Source organism: Ranitomeya variabilis, chromosome 5 (genome assembly GCF_051348905.1).
Source record: "Ranitomeya variabilis isolate aRanVar5 chromosome 5, aRanVar5.hap1, whole genome shotgun sequence".
Taxonomy (NCBI): domain Eukaryota; kingdom Metazoa; phylum Chordata; class Amphibia; order Anura; family Dendrobatidae; genus Ranitomeya; species Ranitomeya variabilis.
The window spans coordinates 36,346,033-36,366,182 of NC_135236.1; the positions used below are offsets into that span (position 1 = coordinate 36,346,033).

Here is a 20,150-nt window from a genome sequence, read left to right on the forward strand (position 1 = left end):
GTTGGGGATTTGGTCTGGTTGTCTTCCCGTCATGTTCCTATGAAGGTTTCTTCCCTTAAGTTTAAGCCTCGGTTTATTGGCCCTTATAGGATTTCTGAGATTATCAATCCAGTGTCTTTTCGTTTGGCCCTTCCAGCCTCTTTTTCCATCCATAATGTTTTTCATAGATCTGTGTTGCGGAAATATGTGGTGCCCGTTGTTCCCTCTGTTGATCCTCCTGCCCCGGTGTTGATTGATGGGGAGTTGGAGTATGTGGTGGAGAAGATTTTAGATTCTCGTATTTCGAGACGGAAGCTTCAGTACCTGGTTAAATGGAAAGGCTATGGTCAGGAGGATAATTCCTGGGTTGTTGCCTCCGATGTCCATGCTGCCGATTTGGTTCGTGCCTTTCATTTGGCTTGTCCTGATCGGCCTGGGGGCTCTGGTGAGGGTTCGGTGACCCCTCCTCAAGGGGGGGGTACTGTTGTGAATTCCGTTCTCGGGCTCCCTCCTGTGGTCGTGAATGGTACTTTGGTGAGTTCTGTCCTTGGACACCCTCTGGTGGCTTTGAGTGGAACTGCTGATCCTTGAGGTTGGCTTTCTCAGCTGCCCTCGTTTATTGCTTCTGCTGGCTTCCCTATTTAACTCTGCCCAGGTCGTTAGTTCATGCCAGCTGTCAATGTCTCAGTACTGGTTCAGACCTCTCTTGGATTTCTCAGATGACCTGTCTACTCCAGCAGAAGCTAAGTCCTTGCTAGTCATTTGCTGTTCATTGGTTTTTGAATATATTTCTCAGTACATGCTATGTTTCTAGTCCAGCCTGCTATTATGATATTTCCTTGCTAGCTGGAAGCTCTTGGGGTGCAGAGCTGCACCTCCACACTGTGAGTCGGTGTGGAGGTCTTTTTGCACACTCTGCGTGGTTTTTGTAGTTTTTAATACTGACCGCATAGTTCCCTTTCCTATCCTCTGTCTATCTAGAGAAGATTCGGCCTCCTTTGCTAAAATCTGTTTCATTCCTGTGTTTGTTACTTCCCTCTTAACTCACAGTCAATATTTGTGGGGGGCTACCTTTACTTTGGGGAATTTCTCTGAGGCAAGGTAGGCTGCTATTTCTATCTTTAGGGGTAGTTAGCTCTTAGGCTGTGAAGAGGCGTCTAGGGAGAGTTAGGTGCGCTCCATGGCTATTTCTTGTGTGTGTGATAGGATTAGGGATTGCGGTCAGTAGAGTTACCACTTCCTCAGAGCTTGTCCCAGGTTTTCCATTTTAACCATCAGGTCATTTCGGGTGCTCCTAACCACCAGGTCCATAACAGTACAGCTGGCCCACAAAGTGTTAATGCATCTCAAAAGAGGGAAAAGAGAAGTTCTGAGTCAATTTTTTTTCTTTGCTGCTTGTTTTGTCTTTCTTTTCCCCTTAACCTCTGGGTGGTTCAGGACTCAGGTGTAGATATGGATATTCAGGGTTTGTCCTCTTGTGTGGATCAACTCACTGCTAGGGTACAGAGTATTCAAGATTATGTAGTTCAGAATCCGATGTTAGAGCCTAGAATTCCAATTCCTGATTTGTTTTCTGGGGATAGATCTAAATTTTTGAATTTCAAAAATAATTGCAGACTGTTTCTTGCTCTGAAACCCCGCTCCTCTGGTGATCCCATTCAGCAAGTAAAGATTATTATTTCTTTGTTGCGTGGTGACCCGCAAGACTGGGCATTCTCCCTTGAGCCAGGAAATCCTGCATTGCTTAATGTGGATGCATTTTTTCTAGCGCTTGGATTGCTTTATGACGAACCTAATTCTGTGGATCAGGCAGAAAAGATCTTACTGACTCTATGTCAGGGTCAGGATGAAGCAGAAGTATATTGCCAGAAGTTTAGAAAGTGGTCTGTGCTTACCCAATGGAATGAGTGTGCCCTGGCAGCAATTTTCAGAAAGGGTCTTTCTGAAGCCCTTAAGGATGTTATGGTGGGGTTTCCCACGCCTGCTGGTCTGAATGAGTCAATGTCTTTGGCCATTCAGATTGATCGGCGTTTGCGCGAGCGCAAAGTTGTGCACCATTTGGCGGTGTCCTCTGAACAGAGGCCTGAGCCTATGCAATGTGATAGGACTTTGACCAGAGCTGAACGGCAAGAACACAGACGTCAGAATGGGCTGTATTTTTACTGTGGTGACTCCCCTCATGCTATCTCTGATTGTCCTAAGCGCACTAAGAGGTTCGCTAGGTCTGTCACCATTAGTACTTTGCAGCCTAAATTTCTCTTATCTGTTACTCTGATTTTCTCATTGTCGTCCTACTCTGTTATGGCATTTGGGGATTCGGGCGCTGCTCTGAATTTGATGGACTTGGAGTTTGCCAGGCGCTGTGGTTTTTTCTTGGAGCCTTTGCAGATTCCTATTCCCTTAAGGGGGATTGATGCTACGCCATTGGCCAAGAATAAACCTCAGTACTGGACTCAGCTGACCATGTGCATGGCTCCCGCACATCAGGAAAATATTCGCTTTTTGGTGTTGCATAATTTGCATGATGTTGTCGTGTTGGGTTTGCCATGGTTACAGGTTCATAACCCAGTACTGGATTGGAAATCAATGTCTGTGTCTAGTTGGGGTTGTCAAGGGATACATGGTGATGTTCCTTTGATGTCAATTTCTTCTTCCGCTCCTTCTGAAGTCCCTGAGTTTTTGTCGGATTACCAGGATGTATTTGATGAGCCCAAGTCCAGTGCCCTACCTCCTCATAGGGACTGTGATTGCGCTATTAATTTGATTCCTGGTAGTAAGTTCCCTAAGGGCCGACTGTTCAATTTATCTGTGCCAGAACATGCCGCTATGCGGAGTTATGTAAAGGAGTCCTTGGAGAAAGGGCATATTCGCCCATCTTCGTCGCCATTGGGAGCAGGGTTCTTTTTTGTGGCCAAGAAGGATGGCTCTCTGAGACCCTGTATAGATTACCGCCTTCTCAATAAAATCACGGTCAAATTTCAGTACCCTTTGCCTCTGTTGTCTGATTTGTTTGCTCGGATTAAGGGGGCTAGTTGGTTTACCAAGATTGACCTTCGAGGGGCGTATAATCTTCTGCGTATTAAACAGGGCGATGAATGGAAAACAGCATTTAATACGCCCGAGGGCCATTTTGAGTACCTGGTGATGCCATTCGGGCTTCCTAATGCTCCATCTGTGTTTCAGTCCTTTATGCACGACATCTTCCGGAAGTATCTGGATAGGTTCATGATCGTATATTTGGATGATATTTTGGTCTTTTCGGATGATTGGGAGTCTCATGTGAGGCAGGTCAGGATGGTGTTCCAGGTCCTTCGTGCCAATGCATTGTTTGTGAAGGGCTCTAAATGCCTCTTTGGAGTTCAGAAGGTTTCCTTTTTGGGCTTCATTTTCTCCCCTTCTACTATCGAGATGGATCCTGTTAAAGTTCAGGCCATTTATGATTGGACTCAACCTACATCTGTGAAGAGTCTTCAGAAGTTCCTGGGCTTTGCTAATTTTTACCGTCGATTCATCGCTAATTTTTCTAGTGTGGTTAAGCCTTTGACTGATTTGACGAAGAAAGGCGCTGATGTGGTGAATTGGTCCCCTGCGGCCGTTGAGGCTTTTCAGGAGCTTAAACGTCGTTTTACTTCGGCCCCTGTGTTGCGTCAGCCAGATGTTTTGCTCCCTTTTCAGGTCGAGGTTGATGCTTCTGAGATTGGGGCAGGGGCTGTTTTGTCTCAGAGAAGTTCTGATGGCTCCTTGATGAAGCCGTGTGCTTTCTTTTCTAGAAAGTTTTCGCCTGCTGAGCGTAATTATGATGTCGGCAATCGGGAGTTGTTGGCTATGAAGTGGGCATTCGAGGAGTGGCGACATTGGCTTGAGGGAGCCAAACATCGCGTGGTGGTCCTGACTGATCGCAAGAATCTGACTTACCTCGAGTCCGTCAAGCAGTTGAACCCTAGACAGGCTCGATGGTCACTGTTTTTCTCCTGTTTCGATTTTGTGGTCTCATACCTTCTGGGATCTAAGAATGTGAAGGCTGATGCCCTTTCTAGGAGTTTTTTGCCTGATTCTCCGGGAGTCTCTGAGCCGGCTGGTATTCTCAAAGAGGGGGTGATTTTGTCTGCCATCTCCCCTGATTTGCGGCGGGTGCTGCAGGAGTTTCAGGCTGATAGACCTGACCGCTGTCCAGTGGAGAAACTGTTTGTCCCTGATAGATGGACTAGTAGGGTTATTTCTGAGGTTCATTGTTCAGTGTTGGCTGGTCATCCTGGGATTTTTGGTACCAGAGATTTGGTTGCCAGGTCCTTTTGGTGGCCTTCCTTGTCATGGGATGTGCGTTCTTTTGTGCAGTCCTGTGGGACTTGTGCTCGGGCCAAACCTTGCTGTTCTCGTGCCAGTGGGTTGCTTTTGCCTTTGCCTGTCCCGAAGAGGCCCTGGACACATATTTCCATGGATTTTATTTCTGATCTTCCTGTCTCTCAAAGGATGTCTGTCATCTGGGTGGTTTGTGATCGGTTTTCTAAGATGGTCCATTTGGTGCCCTTGCCTAAATTGCCTTCCTCCTCTGATTTGGTTCCATTATTTTTTCAGCATGTGGTTCGTTTGCATGGCATTCCAGAGAACATTGTGTCGGACAGAGGTTGCCAATTTGTTTCTAGGTTTTGGCGGTCCTTTTGTGCTAAGATGGGCATTGATTTGTCTTTTTCTTCAGTGTTCCATCCTCAGACAAATGGCCAAACCGAACGAACCAATCAGACCTTGGAAACCTATCTGAGATGCTTTGTTTCTGCTGATCAGGATGATTGGGTGACCTTCTTGCCATTGGCCGAGTTCGCCCTTAATAATCGGGCTAGTTCTGCTACTTTGGTTTCGCCTTTTGTAATTCTGGTTTTCATCCCCGTTTTTCTTCAGGGCAGGTTGAGCCTTCTGACTGTCCTGGTGTGGATTCTGTGGTGGACAGGTTGCAACAAATTTGGACTCACGTGGTGGACAATTTGACGTTGTCTCAGGAGAAGGCGCAACGTTTTGCTAACCGCCGTCGCTGTGTTGGTCCCCGACTTCGAGTTGGGGATTTGGTTTGGTTGTCTTCTCGTTATGTTCCTATGAAGGTTTCTTCTCCTAAGTTCAAGCCTCGTTTCATTGGTCCTTATAAGATTTCTGAAATTATCAATCCTGTGTCGTTTCGTTTGGCCCTTCCAACTTCTTTTGCCATCCATAATGTGTTCCATAGGTCGTTGTTGCGGAGATATGTGGCGCCTATGGTTCCTTCCGTTGATCCTCCTGCTCCGGTGTTGGTTGAGGGGGAGTTGGAGTATGTGGTGGAGAAGATTTTAGATTCTCGTATTTCGAGACGGAAGCTTCAGTACCTGGTTAAATGGAAAGGCTATGGTCAGGAGGATAATTCCTGGGTTGTTGCCTCCGATGTCCATGCTGCCGATTTGGCTCGTGCCTTTCATTTGGCTCGTCCTGATCGGCCTGGGGGCTCTGGTGAGGGTTCGGTGACCCCTCCTCAAGGGGGGGGTACTGTTGTGAATTCCGTTCTCGGGCTCCCTCCTGTGGTCGTGAATGGTACTTTGGTGAGTTCTGTCCTTGGACACCCTCTGGTGGCTTTGAGTGGAACTGCTGATCTTTGAGGTTGGCTTTCTCAGCTGCCCTCGTTTTTTGCCCCTGCTGGCTTCCCTATTTAACTCTGCCCAGGTCGTTAGTTCATGCCAGCTCTCAATGTCTCAGTACTGGTTCAGACCTCTCTTGGATTTCTCAGATGACTTGTCTACTCCAGCAGAAGCTAAGTCCTTGCTAGTCATTTGAAGTTCGTTTTTGAATATATTTCTCAGTACATGCTATGTTTTTAGTCCAGCCTGCTATTATGATATTTCCTTGCTAGCTGGAAGCTCTGGGGGTGCAGAGCTGCACCTCCACACCGTGAGTCGGTGTGGAGGTCTTTTTGCACACTCTGCGTGGCTTTTGTAGTTTTTAATACTGACCGCATAGTTCCCTTTCCTATCCTCTGTCTATCTAGAGAAGATTCGGCCTCCTTTGTTAAAATCTGTTTCATTCCTGTGTTTGTTACTTCCCTCTTAACACACAGTCAATATTTGTGGGGGTCTACCCTTACTTTGGGGAATTTCTCTGAGGCAAGGTAGGCTGCTATTTCTATCTTTAGGGGTAGTTAGCTCTTAGGCTGTGAAGAGGCGTCTAGGGAGAGTTAGGTACGCTCCACGGCTATTTCTAGTGTGTGTGATAGGATTAGGGATTGCGGTCAGTAGAGTTACCACTTCCTCAGAGCTTGTCCCAGGTTTTTCCATTTTAACCATCAGGTCATTTCGGGTGCTCCTAACCACCAGGTCCATAACACAACCCTACTCCTCACCCCTGCCCTCTTTGCCAGTCTGCACACAGCAGAAAGCCACAGCAGTTGGCAAAAGTGTTGCGTTGTCACCATCATAGAGGTGCTGCGGTAGTCCACTCACTGTATGCACTACCCTCCCATGTACTCATCCTCAAACAGAACAAGTAGTTTGGCATCAGTGCACTCAATCTCTTCCACTTGTGGGGCAGGGCCAGGTGGATGGGCCACGGAGCCACAGCCAGTGGAGTCATAAAAAAGCAGAGGTGACTGCTACATGACTTGGGGCTCAGACCGCTTGCCTGATTTGCAAGGAGGTGAGGTGGAAGACAGATGCCCATGCTCTGGCCTCATCATTCATGCATCAGAGGAAGCTGTTTTTTTGGACACAGCAGGTACAGATTGACCACATCTTCTCCATACAGCATCTGCACCACCACCACCACCAGCAGCACTATATCAACATCCCCTACTTGATGCTCTCCTCGTTCTTTGCACCACAAAAAAGTGCAGAGAACTTTATGGCCTGTATACAGTACCCACACAGAGACCGTATTGCGGAGTACTCCCAATGAGGCTGTTTTGCAGAGTACCCCAAAAGAACCTGTTTCAGAGTACCCCCAACGGGGGTATTTTTCAGACTACCCCCATAGAACCTAAAATTGTCCTCACTTGAGCCGTGTCCTGTCCCTGAGCTATACAGAGCAAAATGAAGTCACCACCTGTGATCCTGCAGTTATACAGGCCGGGTCATGTGGTGATCCAAACAATCACATCCATGCCAATACTCGGCATGGTTGTGATAGCTGAGGAAGTGCCCACAGCCGAAAAGCTTGTTGATTGAGTCCGGGGCAGACTTTCAACAAGCTTTATTCTGCATCCAAAATCAACACACAACTATGGACTACCGTGATAAGTCTGAGTACGGATTTCAGCACCATACACTGTAAAGTTCGAGTTCACTCATCTACAGTATACTCATTTAAAGTCCTAGGACCCATCATTAATTAATTACTTCAGGGCCTATTACACCTTCAGTCATATACTGAAACTACATCACTTACATTCCTCACATTCCTCAAGGGCCAAAAAATGCCTGAAAGTAAAACTTGTATTGAAGGTATATAGCAAAGATGATTTTGTAACGTTTTAAATACGATTTACTTTCTTGTCCAATCTCTTTTAGGTTCTATAACAATATACAATGCTTTCAGACTAGACTAAGTATTAATTTTGCCTAATAATGTCCTATATTTCCTTTAAAGAGCCAAGCAGAGTTTCTAAGATCAACCAAACAACTGAAGTGGAATTTATGGGACCTGTAATAATCAACTGCAGCTTCTCTGTACAGGACATAATAAGTGCATATCCTGTAGGAGACAGAATCACTCTGTGGACTGAGGTCTACTGGATGGTTGGTGAACCAAGACAACATTTTGTTTATCACCCTAATGAAGACTACATACATCCCGAGTACAGGGGAAAAACCAAGCTGATTGGTCAGTCTGATCTTCTCCTAGAGGACTTTCATGGTCCAGATAACACCAAATTCTACTGTCGTGTGGCAATGACATTTTGCTTAACACATAGACCACCAAATAATATGGAATCAATCCTTCAGGAAGGTCCTGGCACAGTAGTAAGAGTACAAGGTAAGATATTGAGTCCAATTTGAAGTGTAAAATGTACGAACCAAAACTCCAGTTTTACTCCAATTTTAGTGGCATAATACTGCTCCTGTGTACAAGAATGTAACTACTATAATACTGACCTTATGTACAAGAATAGAACTACTATAATACTGCTCCTGTGTACAAGAATGTAACTACTGTAATACTGCCCTTATGTACAAGAATATAACTACTATAATACTGCTCCTGTGTACAAGAATGTAACTACTATAATACTGCCCTTATGTACAAGAATATAACTACTATAATACTGCCCCTATGCATAAGAATATAACTACTATAATACTGCCCCTATGTAGAAAAATATAACTACTATAATACTGCCCCTATGTACAAAAATATAACTACTATAATACTGCCCCTATGTACAAAAATATAACTACTATAATACTGCCCCTATGTACAAAAATATAACTACTATAATACTGCCCCTATGTACAAAAACATAACTACTATAATACTGCCCCTATGTACAAAAATATAACTACTATAATACTGCCCCTATGTACAAGAATATAACTACTATAATACTGCTCTCATGTAAAATAATTTAATTACTATAATACTGCCCCTATGCAGAAGAATATAACTACTATAATACTGCCCCTATGTACAAAAATATAACTACTATAATACAGCCCATATGTACAAGAATATAACTGCTATAATACTGCTTTTATGTACAATAATATAACTACCATAATACTGCTCCCTATGTACAAGAATATAACTACTATAATACTGCCCCTATGAACAAGAAAATAACTACTATAATACTGCCTCTATGTACAAGAATATAACTACTATAATACTGCTCCTATATATAAGAATACAATTACTATAATACTGCCCCCAATGTACAAGAATATAACTACTATAATACTGCCCCTATGTACAAGAATATAACTACTATAATACTGCCCCTATGCACAAGAATATAACTACTATAATACTGCCCCTATGTACAAGAATATAACTACTATAATACTGCTCCCTATATACAAGAATATAACTACTATAATACTGCTCCTATGTACAAGAATAAACTACTATAATACTGCCTCCTATGCACAGGAATATAACTACTATAATACTGCCCCTATGTACAAGAATATAACTACTATAATACTGCTCACCATCTACAAGAATATAACTGCTATCATACTGCCACTATGTACAGGAATATAACTACTGTAATACTGCTCCCTAAATACAAGAATATAACTACTATAATACTGCCACTATGTACAAGACTATAACTACTATAATACTGTCCCTTTGTACAAGAATATAACTACTATAATACTGCTCTCTATACACAAGAATATAACTACTATCATATAACAGTAGTTATATTCTTGTACATAGGGGCAGTATTATAGTAGTTATATTCTTGTACATAGGGGCAGTTTTATAGTAGTTATATTCTTGTACATAGGAGCAGTATTATAGTAGTTATATTCTTGTACATAGGAGCAGTATTATAGTAGATACATTCTTGTACATAGGGGAAGTATTATAGTAGTTATGTTCTTGTACATAGGGGGCAGTATTATAGCAGTTATATTCTTGTACTTAAGGGCAGTATTATAGTAGTCACATTCTTGTACATAGAGGCAGCATTATAGTAATTATATTCTTGTACTTAAGGGCAGTATTATAATAATCATATTCTTGTACATAGGAGCAGTATTGTAGTAGTTATATTCTTGTACATAGGGAGCAGTATTATAGCAGTTATATTATTGCACTTAGCGGCAGTATTATTGTAGTTATCTTCTTGTACATAGGGAGAAATATTATAGTAGTTTTATACTTGTACACAGGGGGCAGTATTATAGTAGTCAATTTCTTGTACATAGGAGCAGTATTATACTAGTTATATTCTTGTAGGTAGGGGCAGTATTATTGTAGTTATATTATTGTACAGAGGGGCAGTATTATTGCAGAAATATTCTTGTACATAGGTACAGTATTATAGTAGTTATATTCCTGTACATAGGAGCAGTATTACAGTAGTTATATTCTTGTACATAGGGAGCAGTATTATAGCAGTTATATTCCTGTACATAGGGGGCAGTATTATAGTTTTTATATTCTTGTACATAGAGAGCAGTATTATAGTAGTTCTATTCTTGAACATAGGGGCAGTATTATAGTAGTTATGTTGTTGTAAATAGGGGGCAGTATTATAGTAGTTATATTCTTGTACATAGGAGCAGTATTATAGTAGTTATGTTGTTGTAAATAGGGGGCAGTATTATAGTAGTTATATTCTAGTACATAGGAGCAGTATTATAGTAGTTCTATTCTTGAACATAGGGGCAGTATTATAGTAGTTATGTTCTTGTATATAGGAGCAGTATTATAGTAGTTATATTCTTTTACATAGGGGCAGTAATATAGTAGTCACATTCTTGTACATAGGATCAGTATTATAGTAGTTTTTTTCTTGTACACAAGGGGCAGTATTATAGTAGTTATATTCTTGTACATAGGAGCAGTATTATAGTAGTTATATTATTGTACATAGGGGCAGTATTATAATAGTTTTATTCTTGTACACAGGGGGCAGTATTGTAGTAGTCAATTTCTTGTACATAGGAGCAGTATTATACTAGCTGTATTCTTGTACATAGGGACAGTATTATAGTAGTTATATTCTTGTTCATAGGGGGCAGTATTATAGTAGTTATATTCCTGTACTTAGGAGCAGTATTATAGTTATAATATTCTTGTACATAGGGGCAGTATTATAGTTTTTATATTCCTGCACATAGAGAGCAGTGTTATAGTAGTTCTATTATTGAACATAGGGGCAGTATTATAATTGTTATATTTTTGTACATATGGAGCAGTATTACAGTAGTTATATTCTTGTACATAGGGCAGTATTAAAGTATTTATATTTTTGTACATGGGGCAGTATTATAGTAGCTCTATTCTTGAAAATAGGGGCAGTATTACAGTAGCTATGTTGTTGTACACAGGGAAAGTATTATATTAGCTATATTCTTGTATATAGGAGCAGTATTATAGTAAGTACCGTATATTCTTGTACATAGGGAGCAGTATCATAGTAGTTTTATTATTTTACATGGGAGCAGTATTATAGTAGTTATAGTCTTGTACATAGGGGGCTGTATTATAGTATTTATATTCTTGTACATAGGGGCATTATTATAGTAGTCACATTCTTGTACATAGGGAGCAGTATTATAGTTGTTATATTATTGTATATAGGGGCAGTATTATTATAGTTATATTCTTTTACATAGAGGGCAGTATTATAATAGTTATATTCTTGTTGTACATAGGGGCAGTATTATAGTAGTTATATTCTTGTACATAGGGGCAGTATTATAGTAGTTATATTCGTGTACAAAGGGAGCAGTATTATAGTAGTTATATTCTTGTACATAGGGGGCAGTATTATAGTAGTTATATTCTTGTACATAGGGGGCAGTAGTATAGTTTTTATATTCTTGTACATAGAGAGCAGTATTATAGTAGTTCTATTCTTGAACATAGGGGCAGTATTATAGTAGTTATGTTGTTGTAAATAGGGGGCAGTATTATAGTAGTTATATTCTTGTACATAGGAGCAGTATTATAGTAGTTATGTTGTTGTAAATAGGGGGCAGTATTATAGTAGTTATATTCTAGTACATAGGAGCAGTATTATAGTAGTTCTATTCTTGAACATAGGGGCAGTATTATAGTAGTTATGTTCTTGTATATAGGAGCAGTATTATAGTAGTTATATTCTTTTACATAGGGGCAGTAATATAGTAGTCACATTCTTGTACATAGGATCAGTATTATAGTAGTTTTTTTCTTGTACACAAGGGGCAGTATTATAGTAGTTATATTCTTGTACATAGGAGCAGTATTATAGTAGTTATATTATTGTACATAGGGGCAGTATTATAATAGTTTTATTCTTGTACACAGGGGGCAGTATTGTAGTAGTCAATTTCTTGTACATAGGAGCAGTATTATACTAGCTGTATTCTTGTACATAGGGACAGTATTATAGTAGTTATATTCTTGTTCATAGGGGGCAGTATTATAGTAGTTATATTCCTGTACTTAGGAGCAGTATTATAGTTATAATATTCTTGTACATAGGGGCAGTATTATAGTTTTTATATTCCTGCACATAGAGAGCAGTGTTGTAGTAGTTCTATTATTGAACATAGGGGCAGTATTATAATTGTTATATTTTTGTACATATGGAGCAGTATTACAGTAGTTATATTCTTGTACATAGGGCAGTATTAAAGTATTTATATTTTTGTACATGGGGCAGTATTATAGTAGCTCTATTCTTGAAAATAGGGGCAGTATTACAGTAGCTATGTTGTTGTACACAGGGGAAAGTATTATATTAGCTATATTCTTGTATATAGGAGCAGTATTATAGTAAGTACCGTATTGTCATGATTCTCAATGGCGAGAGAACATAGCCCAGCATATATGAGAACTAGCTCTTGGAAGATGGAAACTATACTGACCATGAACTAAACCTGCCGCACAACTAGAAGTGGCCGGGTAGCATGCCTACGTTTTTTTATCCCTAGATGCCCAGCGCCAGCCGGAGAACTACCTAATCCTAGCAGAGGAAAAGACAGTCCTGGCTCACCTCTAGAGAAATTTTCCCAAAAGGCAGACAGAGGCCCCCACATATATTGGCGGTGATTTTAGATGAAATGACAAACGTAGTATGAAAATAGGTTTAGCAAAAATCGAGGTCCGCTTACTAGATAGCAAGAAGACAGAAAGGGCACTTTCATGGTCAGCAGAAAACCCTATCAAAACACCATCCAGAAATTACTTTAAGACTCTAGCATTAACTCATAACACCAGAGTGGCAATTTCCGCTCACAAGAGCTTTCCAGACACAGTAACGAAACAGCAGCTGTGAACAGGAACAAAATGCAAAAACACACAAGGACAAAAGTCCAACTTAACTGGGAGTTGTCTAGTAGCAGGAACATGCACAGAAAGGCTTCTGATTACATTGTTGACCGGCATGAAACTGACAGAGGAGCAAGGTTATATAGCGACTCCCACATCCTGATAGGAGCAGGTGAACAGAGGGGATGATGCACACAAGTACAATTCCACAAGTGGCCACCGGGGGAGCCCAGAATCCAATTTCACAACAGTACCCCCCCCTCAAGGAGGGGGCACCGAACCCTCACCAGAACCACCAGGGCGATCAGGATGAGCCCTATGAAAGGCACGGACAAGATCGGAGGCATGAACATCAGAGGCAGTGACCCAAGAATTATCCTCCTGACCGTATCCCTTCCATTTGACCAGATACTGGAGTTTCCGTCTGGAAACACGAGAGTCCAAGATCTTTTCCACAACGTACTCCAACTCACCCTCAACCAACACCGGAGCAGGAGGCTCAATGGAAGGCACAGCCGGTACCTCATACCTGCGCAACAATGACCGATGAAAAACATTATGAATCGAAAAGGATGCAGGGAGGTCCAAACGGAAGGACACAGGGTTAAGAATCTCCAATATCTTGTACGGGCCGATGAACCGAGGCTTAAACTTAGGAGAAGAAACCCTCATAGGGACAAAACGAGAAGACAACCACACCAAGTCCCCAACACAAAGCCGAGGACCAACACGACGACGGCGGTTGGCAAAAAGCTGAGTCTTCTCCTGGGACAACTTCAAATTGTCCACCACCTGCCCCCAAATCTGATGCAACCTCTCCACCACAGCATCCACTCCAGGACAATCCGAAGATTCCACTTGACCGGAGGAAAATCGAGGATGAAACCCCGAATTACAGAAAAACGGGGACACCAAGGTGGCAGAGCTGGCCCGATTATTGAGGGCGAACTCCGCCAAAGGCAAAAAAGCAACCCAATCATCCTGATCCGCAGACACAAAACACCTCAAATATGTCTCCAAGGTCTGATTAGTCCGCTCGGTCTGGCCATTAGTCTGAGGATGGAAAGCAGACGAAAAAGACAAATCTATGCCCATCCTAGCACAGAATGCCCGCCAAAATCTAGACACGAATTGGGTCCCTCTGTCAGAAACGATATTCTCCGGAATACCATGCAAACGAACAACATTTTGAAAAAACAGAGGAACCAACTCGGAAGAAGAAGGCAACTTAGGCAAGGGAACCAGATGGACCATCTTAGAGAAACGGTCACACACCACCCAGATGACAGACATCTTATGAGAAACAGGCAGATCCGAAATAAAATCCATCGAGATGTGCGTCCAAGGCCTCTTCGGGATAGGCAAGGGTAACAACAATCCACTAGCCCGAGAACAACAAGGCTTGGCCCGAGCACAAACGTCACAAGACTGCACAAAGCCTCGCACATCTCGTGACAGGGAAGGCCACCAGAAGGACCTTGCCACCAAATCCCTGGTACCAAAGATTCCAGGATGACCTGCCAACGCAGAAGAATGAACCTCAGAGATGACTCTACTGGTCCAATCATCAGGAACAAACAGTCTACCAGGTGGGCAACGATCAGGTCTATCCACCTGAAACTCCTGCAAGGCCCGCCGCAGGTCTGGAGAAACGGCAGACAATATCACTCCATCTTTAAGGATACCTGTGGGCTCAGAATTACCAGGGGAGTCAGGCTCAAAACTCCTAGAAAGGGCATCCGCCTTAACATTCTTAGAACCCGGTAGGTAAGACACCACAAAATTAAACCGAGAGAAAAACAACGACCAGCGCGCCTGTCTAGGATTCAGGCGCCTGGCAGACTCAAGGTAAATTAAATTTTTGTGGTCAGTCAATACCACCACCTGATGTCTGGCCCCCTCAAGCCAGTGACGCCACTCCTCAAAAGCCCACTTCATGGCCAAAAGCTCCCGATTCCCAATATCATAATTCCGCTCGGCGGGCGAAAATTTACGGGAAAAAAAAGCACAAGGTCTCATCACGGAGCAGTCGGAACTTCTCTGCGACAACACCGCCCCAGCTCCGATTTCAGAAGCGTCGACCTCAACCTGAAAAGGAAGAGCAACATCAGGCTGACGCAACACTGGGGCGGAAGAAAAGCGGCGCTTGAGCTCCCGAAAGGCCTCCACAGCATCAGGGGACCAATCAGCAACATCAGCACCCTTCTTAGTCAAATCAGTCAATGGTTTTACAACATCAGAAAAACCAGCAATAAATCGACGATAAAAGTTAGCAAAGCCCAAAAATTTCTGAAGACTCTTAAGAGAAGAGGGTTGCGTCCAATCACCAATAGCCTGAACCTTGACAGGATCCATCTCGATGGAAGAGGGGGAAAAAATGTATCCCAAGAAGGAAATCTTTTGAACCCCAAAAACACACTTAGAACCCTTCACACACAAGGAATTAGACCGCAAAACCTGAAAAACCCTCCTGACCTGCTGGACATGAGAGTCCCAGTCATCCGAAAAAATCAGAATATCATCCAGATACACAATCATAAATTTGTCCAAATAATCGCGGAAAATGTCATGCATAAAGGACTGGAAGACTGAAGGGGCATTTGAAAGACCAAAAGGCATCACCAAATACTCAAAATGGCCCTCGGGCGTATTAAATGTGGTTTTCCACTCATCCCCCTGCTTAATTCGCACCAAATTATACGCCCCACGGAGATCAATCTTAGAGAACCACTTGGCCCCCTTTATACGAGCAAACAAATCAGTAAGCAGTGGTAACGGATATTGATATTTAACCGTGATTTTATTCAAAAGTCGATAATCAATACACGGCCTCAAAGAGCCGTCTTTCTTAGACACAAAGAAAAAACCGGCTCCTAAGGGAGATGACGAAGGACGAATATGTCCCTTTTCCAAGGACTCCTTTATATATTCTCGCATAGCCGCGTGTTCAGGCACAGACAGATTAAATAAACGACCCTTAGGGTATTTACTACCCGGGATCAAGTCTATGGCACAATCGCACTCCCGGTGCGGAGGTAGTGAACCAACCTTGGGTTCTTCAAAAACGTCACGAAAGTCAGACAAGAATTCAGGAATCTCAGAGGGAATAGATGATGAAATGGAAACCAAAGGTACGTCCCCATGAGTTCCTTTACATCCCCAGCTTAACACAGACATAGCTCTCCAGTCGAGGACTGGGTTATGAGATTGCAGCCATGGCAATCCCAGCACCAAAACATCATGTAGATTATACAGCACCAGAAAGCGAATAACCTCCTGGTGATCCGGATTAACACGCATAGTCACTTGTGTCCAGTATTGTGGTTTATTACTAGCCAATGGGGTGGAGTCAATCCCTTTCAGAGGTATCGGAGCCTCCAATGGCTCCAAATCATACCCACAGCGTTTGGCAAAGGACCAATCCATAAGACTCAAAGCAGCGCCAGAGTCGACATAGGCGTCCGCGGTAATAGATGACAAAGAACAAATCAGGGTCACAGATAGAATAAACTTAGACTGTAAAGTGCTAATTGAAACAGACTTGTCAGGCTTCTTAGTACGCTTAAAGCATGCTGATATAACATGAGTTGAATCACCACAATAGAAGCACAACCCATTTTTTCGTCTAAAATTCTGCCGCTCGCTTCTGGACAGAATTCTATCACATTGCATATTTTCTGGCGTTTTCTCAGTAGACACCGCCAAATGGTGCACAGGTTTGCGCTCCCGCAGACGCCTATCGATCTGAATAGCCATCGTCATGGACTCATTCAGACTCGCAGGCACAGGGAACCCCACCATAACATCCTTAATGGCATCAGAGAGACCTTCTCTGAAAATCGCCGCCAGGGCGCACTCATTCCACTGAGTAAGCACAGACCATTTGCGGAATTTTTGGCAGTATATTTCAGCTTCATCTTGCCCCTGAGACAAGGACATCAAGGCCTTTTCCGCCTGAAGCTCTAAATGAGGTTCCTCATAAAGCAACCCCAAGGCCAGAAAAAACGCATCCACATTGAGCAACGCAGGATCCTCTGGTGCCAATGCAAAAGCCCAGTCTTGAGGGTCGCCCCGGAGCAAGGAAATTACAATCCTGACCTGCTGTGCAGGGTCTCCGGCAGAGCGAGACTTCAGGGACAAAAACAATTTGCAATTATTTTTAAAATTTTGAAAGTGAGATCTATTCCCCGAGAAGAATTCAGGCCAAGGAATTCTAGGCTCAGACATAGGTGCATGAACAACAAAATCTTGCAAATTTTGTACCTTTGTGGCGAGATTATTCAAACCTGTAGCTACACTCTGAAGATCCATTTGAAACAGGTGAACACAGAGCCATTCAAGGATAAGAAGGAGAGAAAGAGAGGAAGGCTGCAGTATAGGCAGACTAGCAAGTGATTCAATTAAGAGCACACTCAGAACTAGAGGAAAAAAAAAAAAAAAAAAATTGTAGCAGACTTCTTTTTTCTCTCCTTTCTCAGCCAGTAATTTAACCCTTTTTTTTGGGCCGGTCAAACTGTCATGATTCTCAATGGCGAGAGAACATAGCCCAGCATATATGAGAACTAGCTCTTGGAAGATGGAAACTATACTGACCATGAACTAAACCTGCCGCACAACTAGAAGTGGCCGGGTAGCATGCCTACGTTTTTTTATCCCTAGATGCCTAGCGCCAGCCGGAGAACTACCTAATCCTAGCAGAGGAAAAGACAGTCCTGGCTCACCTCTAGAGAAATTTTCCCAAAAGGCAGACAGAGGCCCCCACATATATTGGCGGTGATTTTAGATGAAATGACAAACGTAGTATGAAAATAGGTTTAGCAAAAATCGAGGTCCGCTTACTAGATAGCAAGAAGACAGAAAGGGCACTTTCATGGTCAGCAGAAAACCCTATCAAAACACCATCCAGAAATTACTTTAAGACTCTAGCATTAACTCATAACACCAGAGTGGCAATTTCCGCTCACAAGAGCTTTCCAGACACAGTAACGAAACAGCAGCTGTGAACAGGAACAAAATGCAAAAACACAAGGACAAAAGTCCAACTTAACTGGGAGTTGTCTAGTAGCAGGAACATGCACAGAAAGGCTTCTGATTACATTGTTGACCGGCATGAAACTGACAGAGGAGCAAGGTTATATAGCGACTCCCACATCCTGATAGGAGCAGGTGAACAGAGGGGATGATGCACACAAGTACAATTCCACAAGTGGCCACCGGGGGAGCCCAGAATCCAATTTCACAACACCGTATATTCTTGTACATAGGGAGCAGTATGATAGTAGTTATATTATTTTACATGGGAGCAGTATTATAGTAGTTATAGTCTTGTACATAGGGGGCTGTATTATAGTATTTATATTCTTGTACATAGGGGCATTATTATAGTAGTCACATTCTTGTACATAGGGAGCAGTATTATAGTTGTTATATTATTGTATATAGGGGCAGTATTATTATAGTTATATTCTTTTACATAGAGGGCAGTATTATAATAGTTATATTCTTGTTGTACATAGGGGCAGTATTATAGTAGTTATATTCTTGTACATAGGGGCAGTATTATAGTAGTTATATTCGTGTACAAAGGGAGCAGTATTATAGTAGTTATATTCTTGTACATAGGGGGCAGTATTATAGTAGTTATATTCTTGTACATAGGGGGCAGTAGTATAGTATTTATATTCTTGTACATAGGGGCATTATTATAGTAGTCACATTCTTGTACATAGGGAGCAGTATTATAGCTGTTATATTATTGTATATAGGGGCAATATTATTATAGTTATATACTTTTACATAGAGGGCAGTTTTATAGTAGTTATTTTCTTGTACATAGTGAGCAGTATTATAGCTGTTATATTATTGTATATAGGGTCAGTAGTCTAATAGTTATATTATTTTACATAGGGGGCAGTATTATAGTAGTTATAGTCTTGTACACGAAGGGCAGTATTATAGTAGTTATATTCTTGTACATAGGGGCAGTGTTATAGTAGTTATATTCTTGTACATAGGGGCAGTGTTATAGTAGTTTTTTCTTGTACATAGGAGCAGTATTATAGTAGTTATATTCTTGTACATAGGGGCAGTATTATAGTAGTTATATTCCTGTATATAGGAGCAGTATTATAGTAGTTATATTCTTGTACATAGGAGCAGTGTTATAGTAGTTATATTCTTGTACATAGGAGCAGTGTTATAGTAGTTTTTTTCTTGTATACAGGGGGCAGTATTTTAGTGGTCAATTACTTGTACATAGGAACAGTATTATACTAGTTATATTCTTATACACTCTCAATAAAAAACGATGATATTATGTCAGCAAGTAAGATATAGAAATCAATACTTTATTAATTAAATATTAAAAATTGACAACCAGTGAATGGAGATAATATGTAGAGCAAAGACAGCTGAGTGTCATGAAACAATAGCAGGAGGCGAGTATACAGGAGGTCCAAATCAACAACCTTATCAAAGAAAAGGAACAAAGTCCAAAATACTTTAATCTTTAATACTGCACCGCAATGGGATACCCAATAAACTATAGTTCTTAAGTATTTAGTCATTCACAATATAGGGTAACCAACCGACATTGTATTAAAGCGGCCCGAAATAGCTGTATAAGATAATAATATAGCCGCTACTCACACCCCTATGTTCACCTATAATAGTGGGGTACAAACAGCGATGCTTAATATAGTAAACAATGTCTTACCCACTGCAGTGCAGGGACACTCCACGAAACCGCCTCCGCCCCAACGCACGTTTCGGAAAAAACAACCTTCGTCAGGGGACATTAGAGTCACATACAGCCGTGCATAAATAGGATTGACCCCGGAAGTACCAACCAGCTATGCACCGGAAGTAAAGAGCGCCGCCATGACAACCCAAAACGCTGAACACACAAGGAGCTACGGGCAGAGACGGATGATCACTGGGGCCCCACGTGACCAACAATCACCTGACCGAGACCTGGCAATTCCAGCGCCGAGCGAAAGAACAGCGCTCACTAATTCTGTGTAAGTGCCTCCACTAAGATAAAAATATCCCGCACACATAAACCAAGTAAGCCCGGTACAAACAATTAACCCCAGATGTGGATCATCAATAGATCACAAAGAACACAAAATTGTTGAAATATAACAACAGGGGAATAGTTGGCAATACATATATATTACAGTTATCTAACTTAGGTCAAGGGATCACAATAATGGTCAACACCAATGTGC

The 20,150-nt window shown here is 42.0% G+C and overlaps 1 protein-coding gene across 1 annotated transcript in view; it reads left to right on the top strand.

Moving 5' to 3' along the window:
• Positions 1–20,150, top strand: part of LOC143774818 (uncharacterized) — a 100,853-nt gene that overhangs the window by 72,106 nt on the left and 8,597 nt on the right. The window contains exon 5 of the mRNA XM_077262586.1: positions 7,576–7,962. Within this exon, the coding sequence (XP_077118701.1) occupies positions 7,576–7,962 (387 nt within the window). The remainder of the gene's footprint in view (positions 1–7,575; positions 7,963–20,150) is intronic.